The sequence below is a fragment of the Chinchilla lanigera genome, unplaced genomic scaffold, assembly GCF_000276665.1.
Source record: "Chinchilla lanigera isolate Chin_1 unplaced genomic scaffold, ChiLan1.0 scaffold00094, whole genome shotgun sequence".
In the NCBI taxonomy this organism is placed as follows: domain Eukaryota; kingdom Metazoa; phylum Chordata; class Mammalia; order Rodentia; family Chinchillidae; genus Chinchilla; species Chinchilla lanigera.
The window spans coordinates 5,022,429-5,043,293 of NW_004955495.1; the positions used below are offsets into that span (position 1 = coordinate 5,022,429).

Consider the following 20,865-nt stretch of genomic DNA (forward strand, 5'->3'; position numbering starts at 1 on the left):
GTTGCAAGTTCGAGACCAGCCTGGGCTACAAAGTGAGCTCAAGGCCAGCCTGAACTGCATAGCGAGACCCTGTCTCAAAAAGACAAAAAAAATAAAATAAAATAAAAAAAATCTCACATCCATGTGACATATTTACCTTTTACTTGTCTTACTATTAATTGATACATTATTGGAACACAACCAAATTATTCATATTTATTCACAATCCATTAGTTTTCTCTAATATCTTTTTTCTTTTCATTCCTCGGTATTGAACCCAGGGAACACTGAGCTACATCGCCAGTCCTGTTGCAAATTTTGTTTTGAGTTCTCAGGCTGTTTTGGAACTTGCAATTGTCCTGCCTCAGCTTCCTGAGTAGCTGGGGTTGCAGGTGTGCACCACCGTACTTGGCTACTAGTAATGTCCCTTTTCTGCTCAAGACTGTCCAGCATGTGGTGAGGACACCTCCTTGTCATGTTTGCTTGTGCTCCTCTGGGCTGTGAGAGCTTCTCAGGTGTCCCTTGTGTTTGATGACTGGGACAGTTTTTGTTTGTTTTTGGTTTTGAGAGATAGGGGTCTCACTTTGTAGTGCAGGCTGGCATTGAACTCACTATATAGCCCAGGCTGACCTCAAACTCATGGTGATCCTCCTGTCTCAGCCTCCTGAGTGCCAGGATTACAGGCATGTGCCACTATGTCTGGCTTGACTTCGACAATTTTGGGGAACATTAGTCAAATATTTTAGGAAATGTTCCTCCATTGTCTTATATTTTTATGGGAATTATATATTATGTGGGAATTTTCTTATGTTTTGCTACTAAATGGATTTTTTGGGGGGTGGGTTACAGTACTGGGTATAGAATCCAGGGTCACCACACTAAGCTCCATCACCAGCGCTTTTTGCATTTTGAGACAGGGTCTGCCTAAGTTGCTAACTTGCCCAGGCTGGACTTCAAGCTGCAATCCTCCTGCCTCAGCCTTCCAGAGTGCTGGGATGACGAGTGTGGGCCTCCCTGCTTGGCTTGGCAGTTATGTTGCTGAGGACCATGGAGATGCAGTGTCCTTCTCATGATGTCATGGCCACAGCCCTGCTGTCAATGCGACACAGCAGTGTGGACAGGGACTGACCACCTGGCTGCAGCCATGCTTGTCAGGTCACTTGTGCTGAAGTCCACTCTCCTCCCCATTTCCATTCTCTCCTCTGGAAAGGGATGTCACTGAGTGCAGCCCATGCTGAAGGAGTAGGAAGCTATGCACTGCCTTTCTGAGGGTACTGAGTCCATGTACCAACTGCGCAAGTGGTGCAAGCCTGTGATCTCCACAGTGCAGGAGGCTGAGGCAGGAGGATTACAAGTGCAAGACCATCCTGGACCACACAGTGAGACTTTGTCTCAGAGCGAACAATAAAAAGGCTAGGGGTGTAGCTTAGTGGTAGACAGCTTGTATAGCATACGCAAGGCCCTGGGTTTGACCACTACCACTTCATAAATCTATATATGATGTTGGAATTTATCTGCAGGAGAAACTGAAAAGCAGTATCTTTTTATACTGTGAGCCCACAGAAATAACTTCTACTTGAGGAGAAATCTCCCTCCAATGCAAACTATCTAAAGGATGTGTAAGGGGAAGAGTTAAAGGAAATTTTTTTTTGAGGCAATGTCTTGCTCTGTAGCCCAGGCTGGGCTTGAACTCGTGGCGATCCTCCTGCTTCACCCTCCCGAGTGCTGGAGGACAGGCTTGGACCACCACGCCTGGCAAGAGTTAAAAGCGTCATGAGCCATCCTGACAATCAGTTGGTATGCAGTAGCACGAAAGAATACGGGAGTTGAACCGGGCTGTGGGGCCGCAGCAGGGCGAGGAGAGATGGAGGGGGATGGGACGAGGCCCCCACAGCGAGCATTTTCATCAGCTGCTCCCTCAATAGTTTCCGCTCTGACAAGCGGTACAGTCGCAGCCTCACAATCGCTGAGTTCAAGTGTAAACTGGAGCTGGCCGTGGGCAACTCTGCTTCCTGCATGGACCTGGAACCGTCTGGTGCTGACAAGTTGTACAGCAAATTGGAACAGGAGGACGCACTGCCGGGCTCCTACCCTGTAGCTGCTGACCGCCGCGTCCATGTCATTGACCACAGCGGTGCCCGCCTTGGGGAGTCCGAGGATGCATCCAGGGTGGAGAAATACCAGATCTCACATGAAGCCTCTGACCAGAGGCAAGACACAGTTCGTCCTTCCTGAGGCACAGCAAGCTTGGCCAATACTATGAAGAGGAGCAGGCACACAGCAAGAGGCTGAGGCCACCCAGTGGCTAATCAAGAAGGCCCTAGCCAGTACCATCCCTATGGGCAGCTGCTGCGAGGTACGGACGCCCAGGCAGTCCCCTCGCCAGGGCACCATCATGCTTGTAGGACTCACAGATTTCAAGCCTGGCTATTGGATTGGCATCTGCTATGATGAACCCATTAGGAAAAAATGATGGCAGTGTTAATGGGAAATGCTACTTCGAGTGTCCGGCGAAGCACAGGTCGGCATCAAGCCATCAGCTGTGACGACGGGCAATTTCCCCCAAGGAAGACTACAGGCTGGACAAGATGTGACACCCAAGAAAGGCCTCCTCATTCCAGCTTCTAACTCAGCCGCTCATGTGTGTGTGCCCATGGCCATCTCCTCCTGATCCCATTTTCATCTTTCCTCTGACATTGATTTTTTGAGACTCATACATTAATCAAAAGCCTGAAAAAAAAAAAAAAAAAAGAATAAAGTAGCCAGGTATGGTGGCGCACGCCTGTAATTCCAGCACTTGGGAGGCTGAGGCAGGAGGATTGTTGTGAGTTTGAGACCAGCCTGGGCTACAAAGTGAGCTCAAGGCCAGCCAGAACTGCATAGCGAGACCGTCTCAAAAAAGGCAGAAATCAGTCAATCAACCAATCAATCTCCAATCTCCAGGGAGAAAATAATAGTTTGGAATGAAATGTCCCTGGGAGCTTTAGGTTGAAGGTTTGGCCCCCACAGTAGCACTACCAGAGGTGGGTCTAAAGGAGGAGCTTAGAGGATTGGGGGCAGCCATAAGCCAAACTACGTGTGGTTCCTAGCAGCACTTTGTGGGTCCACCTGCACTCTCAGAGCTCACTTGGATGGTTTGCTGTTTCAGACCTGTGTTTCACCAGGCAGTTCAATTCTAATGTATGTACTGCCAAAGGAGCACTGCAGGACAGGTCAGGATGAAGCTGCACTGACCAGTCAACTTTGTGCACTCTGCTGTTTTAGTCTTGTAATTCTTAAAGAAGAATCAGCTCTGAGAGCACTGTGCCAATCTCTAGGCACAGTGGTGGATCTAGGATCTAATAAGCCCAGGTCAGTTTGGATCAGCTATGCCTGGATCCATCCAGACCTGAAGCTGCACTGGAGACCCAGGTGCATGCTGACAGGAGACACTAACGTACGGGCAAGTCCCCTGCTGACCAGCCCAGTCACCGTTCCAGCTCCCTATTTGTGAGCACCCACATACCTCTTGGTTTTCGCTCAATTTTTGCAATTAGATTTTTTTTGTTTTGCTTTTAGAGACAAGGTCTTGGTGTGTAGTTCAGGCTGACCTTGAACTCTCAGCAATCATCCTGCCTCAGCCTTCTGAGTGCTGGGATTACAGGTGTGCACCACCATACCTGACGCAATTAGATTTTGCAAGATCAGGAGCAGGGTGGGCAAACCCACATTGTTTTGGGTCTTCAAGTTGCCCACTCTGGCAGGGATATTTTACTGCATAGAAAGACAATGCAGGGGCTGGGGATATAGCTCAGCAGCATAAGCACCTGCTTGGCAAGCGCAAAGTTCTGAGTTTGATTCCCGGTAAACCCCATCCCACAAAAAAAGAGATAATCAGAGAAAAAAAAATAGAAACAAAAATAAACAGAAAAATAATTGTTTTTAAAAAAGACACCGTAGGGCTGGTGAACAAATTATCTTTGCAGGGGGCAAATGGGCAAATGGGCAAATGGACATACATATCTGTGTGCTGGTGACAGATCAGGGAGTGACTCAAGTCTGAACTCCAGGGACTGCATTTTGGGGTGGGCATCTTGGGCACTTTGGGTGCTAAGCGGTGGCATCCCTGCCGTCCGCTTGCTCCATGCTGGGTCTCCCCCGAGTGACAGTCACACAGGTCCCCAGACACTGACGACTGTGCCTGGGAACTCAGCTGGTTCTGTGAAAGAGACACTCTGCTCCTCCGTCCTTCGTGGGTGCCCCGTTGGCACTGGCGGTCCCAGGACTTCCTCCCCAAGGCTGCAGCGCAGCAGGGAGCTGAGCCTTCAGATTCTCCTCCCCTAAGGGAGCAATCAGTGCCTCAAATCACAAGGCTCAACCCACTCCTGGCAACGCAAGTCATGACTTACACTAAATCCACGTTACACTGTTAGTCTTTCGCTCTGACAGCAATGTTTAGAAACAACCCTATTTCCAGCTCTGTGGGACCCAGCAGCGATTACGACAACTTCGCGTCAAGCATGCAAACGCCTTGAGTCCAGGGGAGACGCTGACAGCGCCTACTCCCCACCCGCCTTTCCCAACGTCTCAGTGATTCCCCAAAGGAAGGCTTCTTGCTTTTTTTTGTTTGTTTTTCTTCCGGTACTGGGAATAGAACTCACTACCTTGCACTTGCCAGGCAGGCCCTATGCCACTGAGTTAAATCCCCAGCCCCACCAAAGGAAGGTTTCTCATCCTCCCTGAACACTTGGGCTGGGCCTGGTGTGCTAGTTTCGTTTTCAATCCCCCTGCCCCTATACTGGGCATTGAACCCAAGGCCTTTGCACTGAACCACGTCGTTAATCCTTTTTGATTTGGGGACAGGGTCCTGCCGAGTTGCTAAGCTGCCCAGACTGTGTTGGAATGTGTGGCCCCCCTGCCTCAGTTTCCTCGAATGCAGGGATGACAGGTGCACACCATTATTTCAATATGGGAGCAAGTCCTCAACTGGACAGGCTCGGCGATTATGCGCTCGGCCAGCAGGGGGCAGCCCTGCTTGCACCTGTTGCCTGGGGCACCACATCAGACCAAAGGATTCAGCTGCACCTGAATCAGTATGAGGACAAACAGGCCGCCCGGTGGGGGACAAAGCCACTGGAGACAAACGGAAACCACCCAGGACGACCCAAGAGCACCTGTGGGTGTTTCTCACCGCAGGGTGACCACAGGGGCCGGTCGCTGTGTGCACCTAGGGTGCAGGGAGAAGCGGCTGGCGGTGGGCATGAAAGGGCGCACAGCCTGGGCCACTCCCTCGAGCTGGGGGTGGCTCAGCCTCACCCAGCAGTCAAAGCCCCTTGCACTTCAGGAGATTCGGGATGGGGGAGCCAGGGCTGGGGCAGCCGAGGCTTGAGGTGCACTGCACGTGTGCACCACCACCCCACGAGTGGACTCTCCTGTCCCCCAGACGTGTTCGTACCAATACACAATCTGTGTGCCCTCCACACGCGCAGGGTGCACCGCGTCACGCTCCTCAGGGCTTCTCTGCCTGGGCACTGGAGCCCAAGGGGCGCGTTCTGTGCCAGGAGCCCCCAGCCGCCTGTCTCCCGTGGGAGCTGACAGCAGGTAACACGGAACTCCGAATCCCCCTGCACACGGGGCTCTGTGGTGACAGGGGCCGTGGAGGTGGATGCCCTCCCTGGTTGGGCGGCCTGCACCCAGCCTGTGAAGCCACCCAGCTTCCGCGCTGGCGGAGAGGAGGCTGCCATGTTCTAGGGCTCCTTGTGGCTCAGGAGCCCTTGAGGGCTGCTCCTGGAACCTGTGCTGCTGTCAGGGGTGTGCAGGACAGCTCTGCACACGGTGCCCAGGGCGCGGCGGGGACCATGTGGCAGGGAGCAAGCCTGCCTGAGCAGAGGCCACCACCAGGGGCGAGGCCCTAAGTGCTCACTGGGGGCCCTCTCGGCAACTTGGTCACAGGAGGTCCCCACGGTCGCTGACGCGGTATGCGGGGTGTGGGGAGGTGAAGAGGGCTCATGGCGCTGAGGTCAAGGCAAGCCGAAAGGAGGTCACCATGTCTGTTTATTCCCCACATGGTTCCTGCGGACGGGACAGGCTGGCCACGTCCCGCTGGTGAGGGTGGTGGTGTCTGTGGTGGCGGCCCCCGCTTCCTGATACACACCGTGGCTGCCTCACAACCACGTGGCCTGGTGGCGCCCGGGGCCGACTGGGTCACAGGGATGTCTGCAGTGCCACGGCGGCAGTGGGGAGATCTGTGAGGGCCACACTTCCCAGTGGCGCCCCTCCAGAAGCAGCTCCTGCGCTGTCTGAGAGCCGAGGGGGCGGCCCCAGGTCCTGCCTGCAGCAGGACAGGAGGGAACGTGCAGGAGCCAGGACAGGGTCCCTCTGCACAGGCCGGACAGAGGCCGAGCCGAGCTGCTGGCTGTGAGGAGCGCAGGAGAAGGGCTGGAGGGAGCGAGCCTGTCCACACGCCGGGCTGTGGGTGTCCCTGGGACGCACTGAACAGAGGCAGCGGCAGGAGTCCCATCAGGCGCTGCGGCTCGAGGCCCTCGGGAGGGGCACGCGAGGTCCCGGGCTGGGCGCCCAGGCCGGGGCTGGCAGTGAGCTTGCCCCAGGCCGCGAGGTCGGCTCGGCTCTCAAAGTCCTTGAGGGCACATCAAGAGGCGGTGGGGACTACGGGGCCCTGCTCAGTGACTTGCAGGGCTCTTGGGGCCGGGAGAAAGGTCACTGCTGGTCAGCACTGGGCTCGCTGGCTCTTTCCTCAGAAGGGGCCTGGGCCGTGGAGGGACGAAGGGGAGGCAGGGCGGGGGCAGCAGGGGCGGGGTCCATCCTAACATGCAGGCCCGACTTCACTGTCTGCTTCTCTCTTGAGCAGCCCAATGGGAGAAAACGGCAAAACACGTGAAGGCTTCCGGTCAGCCGGGAAGGACGGGTGGCACCGGCGCACTGGGGGACAGACAGGTGGGTGGCAGGGCTGCAACTGGGTGTGAGGCCCACGCACGAGGGAGGGCAGGGCTGCAGGAGCCATGAACACTCGCAGCAGAGGTAGGGCTACGGTGCACACCTGTCATCCCCGCACTCTGGGAGGCTGAGACAGGAGGATGAAAAATTCAAGCCCAGCCTGTGCAACAGAGCAACTTAGGGAAAACCCTGTCCTTGGGGTAGAGCTCAGCTGAAGGCTCTGAATTCAGTCCCCACACCAGAGTGGGGACCAGGGCACCGCGCGGTGGTGAGCACTGGCCCAGCATCCCCAACACAGCCACCAAAACCCTGAGAGTCCTATCGTGCTCTGGGAAAATACCTAATTGCCACATGGGCTGTGGCTGCCGCATCAGCACAGACAGGACAGGGCCATTATTTGGGAGGTCCTATCAGCTTGAGACCTGGACGTGCGTACACAGCCAAAATGGACCCAGAGCTCGTCACAACTGAGCTGCTTGTTTTGCAGTACGGGAGAATGAACCCAGGGCTTCACACTGAGCTCCATTCCCGGCCATGCTTACTTCTAAGTCACCAAGTTGCCCGGGCTGGGCTCAAACTTGCGATTTCCCTGTCTCAGCTTCTCAGAGGGCTGGGACGACAGGCACCGGCCATTGCGCTTGGCTTCTGACTCAAATATTTTTTTCTATAAAAGCTTTTTGACCGGGGCATGGTGGCGCATGCCTGTAATCCCAGCACTTGGGAGGCTGAAGCAGGAGGATCATTGCGAGTTCAAGACCAGCCTGGGCTACAAAGTGAGCTCAAGGCCAGCCTGAACTGCATGGGGAGACCTTGTCTCAAAATGACAAAAAAAAAAAAAAAAAAAAAGAAAGCTTTTTGAGCCAAGCATGGCGGTGCATGCTCATTATCTCAGCACTTAGAAGACTGAGGCAGGAGATCACCATGAGTTTGAGGCCAGCCTAAAATACCAGCAAGACCCTATCTGAAAAAAGCAAAGCAAAACAAAACAAAACAAAACAAAACAAAAAGCTTATTAAAAAAAGGCTGGGGATTTAGCTCAGCGGCACAAGCACCTGCCTGGCAAGCACAAGGTCCTGAGTTCGGTTCCTGGTACCAGAAACAAATAAATTAAATAATAACAAAAAAAAAAAAAAAAAAAAAAAAAAAAAAAAAAAAAAAAAAAAAAAAGAGGAGGGCTGGGGTGCAGCTCAGTGGTGGGTCCTTGCCTAGCATATGTAAGGCCCTGTGTTCCACCCTCAGCACCAAAAATAAGACAAGAAAAAGTGCCCACAATGTTAACATGAGTTTGCTCTGCATGCAATTATTAAGGCTGTTTTTGTTGCTTTTTAAGGTTTTTCTAAAATAATCATGGTTAGGGGCTGGGGATTTAGCTCAGTGGCACAGCACCTGCCTGGCAAGCGCAAGGTCGTGAGTTCAATTCCCGGTACCGGAAAAAAAAACAGAAAAAATAAAATAAAATAAAATAATCATGGTTAAAAAATTTAAGGGTGTGTGTGTGTGTGTGTGTGTGTGTATGTGAGAGAGAACCATGACAAAATGAAAAGAGATCACATCAGAGCAGAATGATGAACCCACTAGGAGGCCTGGGGGTCTGCTAAAGACAGAGGACACTGAGCTTGGGGCCCCCGGGGACTGCGAACCACACCAACCAGGGCCACCTGGAACGGTTTAAGGAATCACGAAGGTGACACCTGCTGTCTCTGACAAAACAATGGAATGTCCCCCAACGAGAGGGCAGGACACAGTCCTGCAGGAGGCAGCACCACCCTGTGTCCCGCGCCCTCGATAGTCCGCGCGCAGAGCAGCACACTTGGCCAGTGCCTGTGCCAAGGGAGTGCGACGCTGACCCCAGGCCCCGCGCTGCCCCTGCCCCGCCAGCCGGGCTCACCTGCCCATCACTCCTGCTGCTCGTCGTTGCTGGCGCTGGGGGTTCGGCTACGTATCTGGCTGCGCAGCTGCTCGATGATCTCGGGGTTCTGCAGCTGCATGTGCTGTGCGAACTGCTGGCCCCTGTGGGCAGCTTGGCTTGTGGTCATGCCCCTGCCCCCTCACCCTCTCCCGCCAGGGTGGTGCCCAAGCAGGCTGGAGGGCACTGGGTCCCTGGAGCAGCTGGGACAAGCCCTGAACTGCCCCCTTACCCTGAACCCCTACCCTGGGTGTGGCCCCACTCACGCCTGGATGAGGCTGCTCAGGTCGTTCTGTGAAGGGCTGGTGCCGGGGGTCCCCAAGGGGTTCTGGCTGCCCGAAATCATCCCGGACATGCTGCGGGGAAGAAGCGTGCAGGAGTCACGGACAGCCCTGTCACACCCGCACCTGGTACACGCCCCGTGGGGGTCACCTCTCAGCTGCTGGTCATCCCAGGAGGGGACACTCTGTGATCACGCCCCCGACCCTGTGGCTTTGTCAGCATTCCCTGAAAAGTGGGTCTCAGACAAGGCAGATCTGCCCCTGGGGAAACCGGGTGACATCTGTCACTGCCAGGACTGGGATGACAAGCACGGAGCGGAGGCCAGGGCACTGCTCAGCACCCTGCGGTACCCAGAGAACAGCCCGGCAGCTCCGTGGCTGCGAAGCTGCTCACACCTGGATCGTGAAGGCGGCCAGCGGGGCCTCTGCCAGCCAGCACGTGGCCCGACGATAGCACCGCCCAGCAGGTACCCAGGAGCACCGAGGACAGGGACTCAAAACATCCCGACGGGTCTGTGTCCCAGTGACACTAGCAGCACGTTTCACAGCCGAGCAGAAGCAGCCCACACATTCCTGGACAGGTGAACGCACCAATGACGTCCACCCCACAGCAGGCTGTCACTCGGCCACGGAGAAGAGTGAGGCTGTGACGCGCGCCACGGTATGGACGGACCTTGAGGACGCCGTGCTCAGTGAGAGACACCAGACACAGGACGCACGGGGTGGGCTCCACAGACAGGAAACCCCCGGAACAGGTGAACCCAGAGACAGGAAGTGGACTCTCGGGTGCTGGGGCTGGCGAGGGGACAGGTGACTGCTCACGGGGACGGATAGGGCTTTCTTTGGGGTGGCAGATGGTTTGGAATTACACAGGGCAAATGGATGCGTGACACTGTGAATGTACCTACTGCTATTAAGCTGTGCACTTTAATATAGCTCAAAACTATTCTTTAACGTTATGCCCCTTCTGCTAGGTAAGAAATGTAACCACAAGCAAACACAAAGGGACTGCTCACTTACAGCTGCTGGAGTTGGGGGCTGTTCATTAGGCTTGATGCCTGAAAAAAAAGAACACCTCTGTCAGCAAAAGCATCGCCCCAGCACATTCTTTTTAAAGCTTCTTCCCCGCTGGTGGCACTGCGGATGGAACATAGGGGCGCTATATCACTGAGCTACAGCCCCAGCCCTTTTAAATTTTGACAGAGTCTCACTAAGTTGCCCAGGCTAGGCCGGAACTTCGGATCTTCCTGCTTCAGCCTCCCGAAGTAACTGGATGACAGGCATGCACCATCACGCCTGCCTAACCGAACCTTGTTCATCCTCAGGTGTCCTCACCGACGCGTAAGCCTGGCCTTTCTAACTCTTTTCCCTACATTTTGGTTCCCTCTCCTCAGGAGCTGTGGTTCCTGAATGCGCCGGCTCCCGCCCTGTCCTGTCCTGGACCCTTCAGACAGACCCGCAGCCCCACACAAGTTTCTCGCCAGTAGCTCGGGCTGCTCTGGGACGGGCACGTCTGGCCTTTGCTGCCACCACTGTCTACTTGCAGGCAGCTGGGGCTCTGGTGTGGCTCTACCGTCAATGGACGGTGCTGTTCCGGGCATCAGCATCCCCTCACTTTCCCTCCGGCATTATTTCCTTCGGCCTGATTTTTCTGTTTGTTTTTGAGACAGGGTCTGGCCATGCAGCCCAGGCTGGCCTCAAACTTGCAACGATCCTCCTGGATCAGAGTGCACGTTCTGCGATTACAGGTGTGCACCTCCACACCCGGCAGGACAGCTTAAAGCAGCCGACAGAAAGACGCTCCGAGCCTCTGGCCTGCGGTTCTCGTGAAGGGCAGAACGTGTCGGCTCCGCCAGCCACGGGCTCTGTGACCCAGCTGCTCAGCGCAGCCTCCCCAAGACGAGGGCGGCTGCTGACCACAGTGTCCAGAGACAGCTGCTGCCCGTAAAAAAATCCACTGGGGCCATGACCTGCCAGCCCTAGATGGCTGAGGCCAGTGGTCAGTGACCAGTTCACTGCTGCTCTGAGGCACGTGAAGGGCCAGTGCTGGGTCCCCACCTAGGGTGAAGGAGATACAGGGTGACACCAGCAGGGCAGCCTCTGGGCTCCACGCTAGGGAGGCTGAGAGCGCCCAGGAAACGGACATGTGTGCAGGGCTGTGAGGGTCGCACCAAGCAGGCTGGTGGCCCAGGCTGATGTCCCTTGCACACGGTGGATGCTGCCCCTGAAGGATGGCATCATGGCCCTGGGCACCTGGGACCCTGCGTTATCTCTGAACCTAGCAGACGACACGGTGCTGTCCGTCACCATGTCACACTGCCAAGAGGAACTGAGCTGGGGACAGGGTTGTAACTGTCCTGGATCGTTTGGCCGGGGAGCCCTGGCACAGTGGTGACGCCTGCACATGCGCAGGCCGCGGTGGGGACACGGTGGGTGGAAAGGTGGGGCTGTTACCATGTTTATGAAGCTCGGGTTGTTCAGCAGGCCGGCGATGTCGAAGCCGCCCACGCCGCCCGTCTAGGGACAAGAAAAGCGCGGTTAGTGACAGCCAGACACAGCCGCAGTACGGTCAGTATGGTCAGGCCCACAGCGCTGGATGTCCCGTCCACCCATGAGGCAGCACTGCACCGGGGGCCCTGACCCACATGGCCAGTTGGTGGCTGCACCTCATTTCCTGTGTTCAGAGGTTCACATCTTGGAGCCAGGCTGGCCCCGCGAGGAAAGCCTGTCCTAGGGCACATCCATGCCTGCGGTGACCCCATGCTCAGATGCTGCTGGGCAAACACAAGCCTACCCCTGCAGGCTCCCACGCTCCAGGTGAGGCCCACCTGCCCGGCCACCAGGACAGCCCATGCCCAGAGCCCACTGCCTCGGCCTCCAATCACCCTCCCAGCACAGGCCCGTGGGACCCCGCCTGGCGCATGTAGTACATTTGAGGGATCCAGGCGTGAACTTTTCCCCTGCTTTCAACCATTATTTCCCTGTCTATAGGTTCTTTTTTGTTCTTTTTCCAACACAGCAAGTGAATTCAGGGCCTTCCCACTGAGCGACATCCCCAGCCCTTTTTCATTGTGAGACAGGGTCTAGCCAAGTTGGTAAGTTGCTCAGCCTGAGCTTGAACGTGTGACCGTCCTGTGACAGACTCCCTCGGCGCTGGGATGTCAGGCGTGTCCCATGCCTGTGTCCTGACACACCGGACATGATGAACCTTGGAGGCTGAGCACACTCACGTGGCCTCCCCGCCCATCCCCGCAGGACTCACAGGGCTCGGCAGCTTCTGCTCTGCTATCTTGAGGTTGGACTTGTAGGTCTCGTTCTCGGGGTCCAGCTCCAGAGCTTTCTTGTAGTAGGCCACCGCCTCCGCGTGCTTGTTCAGGCTGGACAGCGCCAGGCTGGGGGCGACGGTGTGTGGGGGTGGAGTCACCTTCACCCGGCCCGCCTGAGGCCCTGACCCGAGGGGACCCAGCAACCGACCCCCCCGCAACTCTTTCAGACACTGCTGTACCACGGCCACTTTCCCCACAGAGACACAGCCGGTCTCTAGGATGCTCAGCTGGACGGGGAAGCTGGAGCCTGGGAACCCACGCCAGATGCCGCGAAGCCCAAGCGAGGCATGGGGGTGCGTGGTGAGGGGACAGAGCCGGGCTCGGCACATGCCCTGGCACAGAGCTCCTAAGCCCTCAGACTTTGAGTGACAGAGTCTCCTGCTGCTGGTAAGGAGCCCCTGGGCCACACCCAGGTCTCTCCGGCAGAGGGGACTCAGGTGCCACTCCCCAGGCTCAGCATGAGGCTGGTGTCCAGAGGACAGGGCCCCAGGCTGGGAACTCAGTTGGGGTGGCTCGTCCAGTCCCAGGGACAGAGGTTCTTGCTCTGGTCCCCCAGCCGTCACTGGGGACCTTGGTGGCTGCCTATCGCTGGTGGGCTCTACAGCCACCATCTGGTGCCAAGCAGGACACCGAGCGCAGGACAAACTTCCCTGGGCTTGAGGGCTCCTCCAAGGAGCGGGACGGGACGTCCATGCCAGGAGCTCCAGGCCCACTCACCCCATGCGGCCGTAGGCCTTGCTGTAGGCTGGGTCGATGCAGATGGCGCGCTCGCAGTCCTGCACGGCGCCCGTGTAGTTCCCCAGCTTGCTGTAGGCCGCCGCTCTGGGGAGACAAGGGCGGGTGGGGTCCTTGCTTCCCAGCCACGAATGGGGCTTTGGACTGGCAAGAGGCATGTCCCCACTGGGCAGTGTGGGCGCTGCGCAGCGGCCCATGTGCAGGAACTGGGCGCAGGATCGGGGCCTGGGCCCAGAGTGCCTGGACACCACCACGAAGGCTCTGCCCGCCTGGGGGCTCTTTGGGCCCAAAGTCAGATGCAATCCACGCACGCAGCAGTGACACAGCCCCTGGAGTCGCACTGGTGGGGCCATCCCAGCTCACTACTTCCCAGCCGAGTCGCACTCTCCCGTCAGGTGAGAGAGCCACCCCCACCGGCCGAATGGGAGGCAGAGGGTGGTGTCGTGCTGAGCACCCCGGCCCCCCGCCAGCACGCTGAGCCCAGAGCCGGTGTGAGCGCGTGGCCCACGGACGGCTGAGATGAACCCAAGGCTGTGCGCTGCCCCTGCGGGTTCAGTGGCCAACTGCCCAGTCCGGGGGACACTGGCCGTCGGTTCGGCCTCACACAATGTTTGGTCCCATCCCTTCCTCTCCATTCAAGAATGCAAACACTGTGGCCCCTCCGCACCCACAGGGGGTGTATCCCCAGGCCGCAGAGGACACCGGAAGTCACCATGGCACAGAAGTGTGGAGCGTACGGTTTTCCTGAACATACGCTCACTTGTGATGAGCTTTAATTCAGGAGCTGGGCAAATTCATAAATGACAATAATAAAACCAAAACAACAAAGAGCATGCTACGCTAAAATCTGTAAATGTAGTCTATGAACGAGGTAGAATAATAAAACAACAGTCACAGCAATGTACTATATTAAATACACGTTGTAGCCGGGCGTGGTGGCACAGGCCCGTAATCCCTGAACTTGGGGGCTGAGGCAGGAGGATCGTGAGTTTAAGCCCAGCCTAAATGACACAAGGAGTTCAAGGCTGGCCTGAATTACACCGATGCTGTTGTAAAATCCAAAACCAAAACAAACCACACCCCAAAAAGCGGCCCCTCCACGTTCACAGGGCTGTGGCTCTGACAGACACCTCTCCTTTCCTCACATCGCCTGGGGTGGAGCCAGGCCCTGCTCTGGGCCACGCGCGCGCGCGGAGCAGCTCAGTGGTAAGCGCTCACCCAGCATGTGCGGCCCGGCCCTGGGCTCCGCCCCGGCACCTCGGCCGGCCGACAGCACTTTGTGGGTGAGGTCACTCTCGATAAGCACGCAAACACGTTTCGGTTACTCCCTTGGTGTGCGTCTGGGGTGGGAAGCCCGCCCCAGGGCTGCAAGGTCACTGCCAAGTGCCCCTGATGTCCTCACCTGGAGCTGCACGCCGACCACCCCGACCTGTGCCTACGGTGCCGACGCCCCTGCTGTACCTGTTACAGAAGTAGACGGCGTTGGAGGGGTTCAGCTCGATGGCCTTGCCATAGAGGTGTACGGCGGCCTCAAAGTTTTCCACCTTCATCTGCTCATTCCCTGCAGAGAAAGACAGTGGGCAACCAGCCGGTCAGTCCGAGCTGCATCGCCGGGACAGGAGGCTGAACATGCCGATCAGGCCAGTGTCCCTCTAGCTTTTACCCTGCACAACAGCCCTAGAGGAGGCCCAGACTACAAAGCCGTCCTCACCCGGTGTCCAGGGGACAAGGGCCAGGACCCTTGCACACCAAGACCCGCAGGCGCCCAGGCCCCGTATACAAAACTATCAAAGGGCGTCTGCACAGAACCTGTGCGCTTCCTCCTATGTACTTTTTCTTCTTTTTTTCTGGTACTGGGGATTGAACCTAGGGCCTCGCACAGAACTATGTACCCAGGCTTTTCTACAGAGACTGGCTCTCCCCGAGTCACTAAACCCCTCAGGCTGGGCTTGAACTTGTGATCCTCCTGCCTCAGCCCCCCACAGTGCTAGGAACCATCTCTAGAGAACTTGTAACACCTAATACAATGCTCCACAAATAGCTGTTACGCTGTATTGTTTGTCAAGGAAAAACCTATGTGTTCAGGATAAACATAATACCCCCCCAAGTTTTTTAACCCCTGCTGGTTGTCTGCTTACATGGTGTCCACAGACATGGCAGGAAGCACAGGCAATTTCTCAATTTCATAGGCAACCCAACCTTTCTTGGTAGCGTGAGTCTGATTTCAAGTGACTGAGTGGGCAGGGATCCAGCTCTGCTGTGGCCTTACAAAGCCTTGCCCAGACACAACCCACGCTGCGTAACCTCCCTGCCCACAGCCAGCCCGCTGACCTCCTCCCCCAGGGCCACAACCCCTCACCTTCGGTTTTCAGGCGCTCCGCCTCGGCTGAATCTTCCTCGGAAGGCGGGGTCCGCTCGGGGCTCCTCGGGTCCTGTGGTGCCTCCTGCCCACAGGTAAGACAAGTGGCTGTGCCTCACCCAAGCCTGCGCCCTTCAGCATGCCATCCCTGGGGTGGCCACAGGGGCAGCCAGCTCAGGGCCCCAGGGGCTCTGCAGGCGACTTCCTGGCCCTCTAGGTGCAGCCCAGGATGAGGATGGCCACATGGTCTCTACACCAGTGGTCCCTACCATAGCTGCCATCATCTTTGGGAGGGGGATGCAGGCTCACCTTGCCGGACGCAGCTGCTTCAAATATCTCCAGCAGGGTCTGGGGGAGCGCCAGGTCGCTGTCCTCCACCGTCACCCCGAAGGCCGTCTCCAGGCACTGAATGGCAACTGTGAGGTAGGATGGGGACCTCTATATGACCTCTTCCTCATGATGCCCCAGGGGGCTCTGGCCCGGGTCCTCTCCTTCCCACCAGCCCACTTCCCCAGTTCGGGCGGCTGCCCCACCGTCCTTGGCAGGCCAGGCCATATACCTTCCAGGCTCTCCTGGGCATCGGACGAGAGCCCGCCGTGCCGCAGCTGGTCGTGCAGGAACTGGATGATGGCGTAGGCCAGGCGCTTCTTGTTGTCCATCTCGAGCCACAGGAGGAGATGCTTGGGATTTTGGGATCTGTGGGGCCGCATGGAGAGCCGGGTGAGTGCTAGGTCACAACCAGCTCCTTTAACCCCTTACCTGCACTCTCAGCTCCAGCCACCAGACCTGTCTCACACTTGGCGGCCCTGAGGGCCCCAGCACATTTTAGCACATCCGTGTCTAAGATGGGGGACCTGGGCTTGAGGTCTATATATTTATCTGAGCACACAGAAAATGACCTGGTCCCAAGAATCACAGTACCAGCCGTACCTAGTCCACAGTCAAAGCTTTTGCCACTCCTCAGTTATTCATTTATCCATTCACTCATTCATTCATTCAGCAGTACTGGAGATTAAACCTAGGGCTTTCCCACTGAGCCACATTCTCAGCCGTATGTTTTGTTTCATTTATTTATTTATTTACTTCCTTACTTATTTATCTTTTTGAGACAGGGTTTCACCATGGAGTTCAGACTAGCCTTGAGTTCACTTTGTAGCCCAGGCTGGTCTCGAACTTGCAGTGATCCTCCTGCCTCAGCCTCCCAAGGGCTGGGAATACAGACATGCGCCAAACCTGGCTATTTTTTTTTTTTTTTAATTTTTTGTCGTTTTGAGACACGGTTTTACTATACAGTTCAAGCTGGCCTTGAACTCACTTTGTAGCCCAGCCTAGACTTAAACTCAGAGCAATCCTCCTGCCTCAGACCCCCAAGTGCTGGAATTACAGGTGTGCCCCACCAAGCTCAGCCAGCCCTATGTTTTATTATGAGGCAGGGTCTTGCTAAATTGCCCAAGCTGGGCTTATACTTGTGATCCTCCTGCCTCAGCCTCACAGAGTGCTGGGATGACAGCCATGTGCCACTGCAGTTGGCTGCCTCTTTTCTGGGTGAGCAGCAAGCACCTCACACGACCAGGGCACCTGCCTTTAGGTGGTACCTTCTGGGGCCACAACTAGGGTCTTCCACACCCCTCTCCCAGAGCTCGGCAGGTGCTTAGCTCACATCTGTGGACCCTGAAACCCTGGCAAAGCTCTAGAGCGGGGCCACACGGTGAGGCCAGGAGAGGGCTGGGACCCAGAGCTGCAGCCTTGCTTCACACAGGCGACCTGGTGCCCAGACCAGCATAAGGGACTCTGCCCATGGTGACCATCACAGTGCTGAGCGAGAAGCCACAGGCGCAGGTGCCAGTGGAGGTGGTAGGACAGGATGGGCAATGCCATGCAGGACTGAGGCCTGCTGTGGCAAGCCTGGCCTGGGTCAGCACCTCCCCTGGGGACCAGGGAGTGACCCAAAACCTTCTGACATGATAAAAATCAAAGAGGAAAGGTGACATTCAGGGCTGCCTTGATCAGGCTTAATTAACAGTGTCCCCAAGTCACGTCCCTCCACCACGGACCGGAGCAAGTCTAGAGGAAGTCAGGAGGGTAGTGACAAGTGTCCTCAGAAGAGGGGGCAAACATGGACATACGTGCTGGGAGATTTTTCTTTTTTCTGTGGTACTGGGGATTGAATTCAGAGCCCTTGCACTGAAAGACATCGCCAGTGCTTTCTTAATTTTGTGACAGCGTCTCACTAAGTCACTTAGGCTGGGCTTGAACTTGCAATCCTCCTGCTTCAGCCTCCCAGATACTTGAACAACAGGCATGTACCACCACGGCCGGCTCATCTCAGCTATTTTCAGCTTGCCAGCTTGTGGTCACCTGACAGCAGCCCAGCCGTTGGAGGTGGAGGGGTCACACGGATCACCACAGTGGCACACGCAAACCCACGAGGCTAGGAGCGGGATGACCTGTTGGTTTTTGTGCCTCAGTTTCCCTATCTGTGATATAGGATTAATACACACCACTGTGGCTGCCTTCAGGTCAGGGAAAAAGTAACGGGAAAGTCCTCAGCGCAGTTCTTAGTGCCCTGTGTGACTCTTGGGAAGCACTGCTCTGGGTGGCAGTACTGCTCTTCCAGGTGCAGGCAGGGGGTCCTACAATGCTAGGGATGCCTGCCAGGGAGCACAGAGCCCTGCGCCATCTTCAGCCGTGGGTCCTTCACTCTGGGTAGCACCCTCCTTCACCTGCCCCTCCAGGCCAGGCTGAGGCTGCCTTAACTGGAAGCCACCACCCTCATCACAGCGGCCTGGGCCTGCCCTGCGCTGCCTGCTGAGCTAACCATGCATGGTGGCTGCTTCTGTCCGTCCTCCCCACTGGACAGAGCGGCTGTGGGTTGGCGCTGGGTGTTCTGGGTCCTCCTCCTGCAGGGCTGAATGTGTCCCAGGCACCCAGGCTGCCGAGGTGCAGGAGAGGTGGCCCGGAGTTTCCAGAGCAGGCGAGGCTCCGGTCTGAAGTGTGGGCACGGTGTGAGCTGGTGATGGCTCCTGCCGGATGGGGCCCCCAGCAGCACACAAGACGCGTCACTAGGCCGCGCACAGGAGAGCCGCAGGCTCCTTCCTCTGCAGCTACGGCTGCTTCAGGACAATCGGTTCCTCAGCTGCACTTCCAGCCGGGTCCTGGGCTCAAAGCCACTAAAATGCTATGAATTGGAGAGGACAAGGTGTAATCCCTCCTGATCTAACACGGCACAGAGCATATACATGAGCACAGACGAGGGCCCCACGGGCTGACCCATGTTCCCCGAATGCCACTCGGTGAAGCCCCAGCCCCCAGGACTCTAGAATGTCACTTGGAGACACCACTGGGCTCAAAGGGGGCCAAGGCCTGGGCCTGTATGGAGGGGACAGCTGGACACACACGGCAAGAGTGCTGGGTGCAGACAGAGGCAGAGATGGGGTGACCCTTCCACAAGCCAAGGACCTTGAGGCGCACCAGCCAGGGCCTGGGGTGTGGGCCCCTCATGGTTCAGAAGGGGCCAGCCTTGTCTCGGACTTCTGGCCTTCTCCGCCCCACAGTCATGGCCCTGGACAACCAAGCAAGGCCCACCGCAGACAGGCGTCACATACACTCCCCACTGCACCCCCAGTGGGAGCAGCGGGCTGGGCCTATTTTTACGTCAGCTGATTCAGGCAGACGGCCTGGTGACGGGCCCAGGGTCACACGGAAGGGACACACTGGCTACCAGCTCGGAAGCTGTGCACACCCCGGCACGAAGGGGCAGTGCCCGGTCCTGCACTGCCAGGGACCCAGAGACCATGGCCAAGGGAACAGCGCTTGCTGGTACAAGAAACAAAACTTCCCACCGTCCCCGTACAAAGGCCTGCTGTAAGTGCCCGCTGTCTGGAGGCCCGAGACACTCAGGTAGACACACACGCACACCCGCGTGGAGCAGCTGGAGGGGAGGTGCTCCCTCACTGAGCGCTGAGCACCTCCTATGCTGTGGGCTGATCTGATCGCAGACATCAACCTTGTGAAGTGGACAAGGAGGCGGAGCAGCAGCTCCACCGAAATCTTGTTTTTTCTTCTGAGGCAGGATCTCACTATTGCCCAAGATGGTTTTGAACTTCTGGGCTCAAGCATTCCTCCTGCCTCAGCCTCCCAAGTTCCAGGACAACAGGCACACTCCACACCTGGTGTGGTGGACTGACAACTGGTGGCCAACTTGTAACACCCGCTGAACTGAGTCAGTGCGGTGCTGGGTGTGGAGGGCGCGCCTGAGGGTTGCTGCCAACAATATAAAAAGCAGAGCTGCAGAAGAAGAGGTTTGGGGTGTTGGTTCTCCTGGAGGAGCCTGTCATGCTGGCCTTCCTGATATGAACTCGCTGTTGTCATCCTCAGAGGACCTCAGGACCTTCCTCTTGCTGAGGATGGCTGCGGTACTTTTCGGGGAGCTCTGGTCCTTACTTTGAACATTGCTTCCTGGCCTCAGTGCAGACCCCTCAGCCTGCTGGCACAGATCATTCATCCCGCTGGCGCAGACTTTCTCGCTTCCACCACTGACCTCTGGGCGTTCCCAGCGCAGATCCCTGAAACAAGCTTGAACAAGACTGGGTGGAGGGAGGCGCTGTCATAGGCTCCAGGTCTTCAGCTGGACTCATGCAGGACATTACCAAGGGATAGAGGCCCTCAGCTGGATTCTTTGGGTCTTTAGTTTGAGGGCAGATTTCCTACACTCTTTTTTTTTTCTTTTTTGTCTTTTTGAGACAGGGTCTCAATATGGAGTTCAGGCTGGCCTTGAGCTCACTTTGTAGCCCAGGCTGGCCTCAAACTCCCAATGATCCTCCTGCTTCAGCCTCCCAGAGTGCTGGGATAGTAAGCGTGTGCCATTACAACCGGATGCTCACCCCTTTTAATTTACTGTTTAGAGAGGAAACAGACCCAGGAAGGGCTTAGAGGTCTGTGCCACGTCTACTTGGGGGGTGACAGGCTGGGCTGGGATCCACACCCTAAAACTTTTCATCCTGCCCCCACGTTGCACAAGTGGTTGGACCTGTTAAGTGTCTTGGTCCCCCTATGATGCCTTACGGTTCATGACCTCCCAACTGCAGAGCAGCCTCCTGACCGCACTGCCTTTAACCTGACCCTGGACCACCACATGAGTCCTTAACCCCAAGGTGCTAAGAGCCAGTCGCCCTCAGACCCAGGTCATGTGGGCATCAGGGTGCCCGATGGCACTGCACAGCAGGCTCAGGGAGCTCTGGGTATGTCTGTGGGAAACCATGTCCAAATAGAAGGGGCAAGTGTGCTGCACCCCTGTAATCCCAGCACTTGGGAGGCTGAGCCAGGAAGGTCACTCTGAGTTTAAGG

General features: G+C 56.6%; 1 protein-coding gene and 1 pseudogene across 6 annotated transcripts in view; one reads left to right on the top strand and one right to left on the bottom strand.

Moving 5' to 3' along the window:
• Positions 1-1,820: 1,820 nt before the first annotated feature.
• LOC102010280 lies at positions 1,821-2,573 on the top strand (annotated as a pseudogene).
• A 36-nt stretch (positions 2,574-2,609) lies between these two features.
• Positions 2,610-20,865, bottom strand: part of Sgta (small glutamine-rich tetratricopeptide repeat (TPR)-containing, alpha) — a 26,773-nt gene continuing 8,517 nt past the window's right edge. For 3 of the 6 annotated variants that reach the window (XM_005405832.2, XM_005405830.2, XM_005405831.2), the window contains exons 2-12: positions 16,079-16,215; positions 15,829-15,935; positions 15,520-15,604; positions 14,622-14,721; positions 13,143-13,247; positions 12,362-12,491; positions 11,554-11,616; positions 10,120-10,157; positions 9,085-9,174; positions 8,801-8,922; positions 5,995-6,897 (exon numbers count right to left, since the gene is read on the bottom strand). In XM_005405832.2, coding sequence (XP_005405889.1) covers positions 8,808-8,922; positions 9,085-9,174; positions 10,120-10,157; positions 11,554-11,616; positions 12,362-12,491; positions 13,143-13,247; positions 14,622-14,721; positions 15,520-15,604; positions 15,829-15,935; positions 16,079-16,178 — 933 coding nt within the window. In that variant the 5' untranslated portion in view covers positions 16,179-16,215 and the 3' untranslated portion in view covers positions 5,995-6,897; positions 8,801-8,807. Of the gene's footprint in view, positions 2,710-5,994; positions 6,898-8,800; positions 8,923-9,084; positions 9,175-10,119; positions 10,158-11,553; positions 11,617-12,361; positions 12,492-13,142; positions 13,248-14,621; positions 14,722-15,519; positions 15,605-15,828; positions 15,936-16,078; positions 16,564-20,865 lie in introns of those variants that run through there. The other 3 variants (XM_013505257.1, XM_013505256.1, XM_013505255.1) reach the window with 3 other exon arrangements.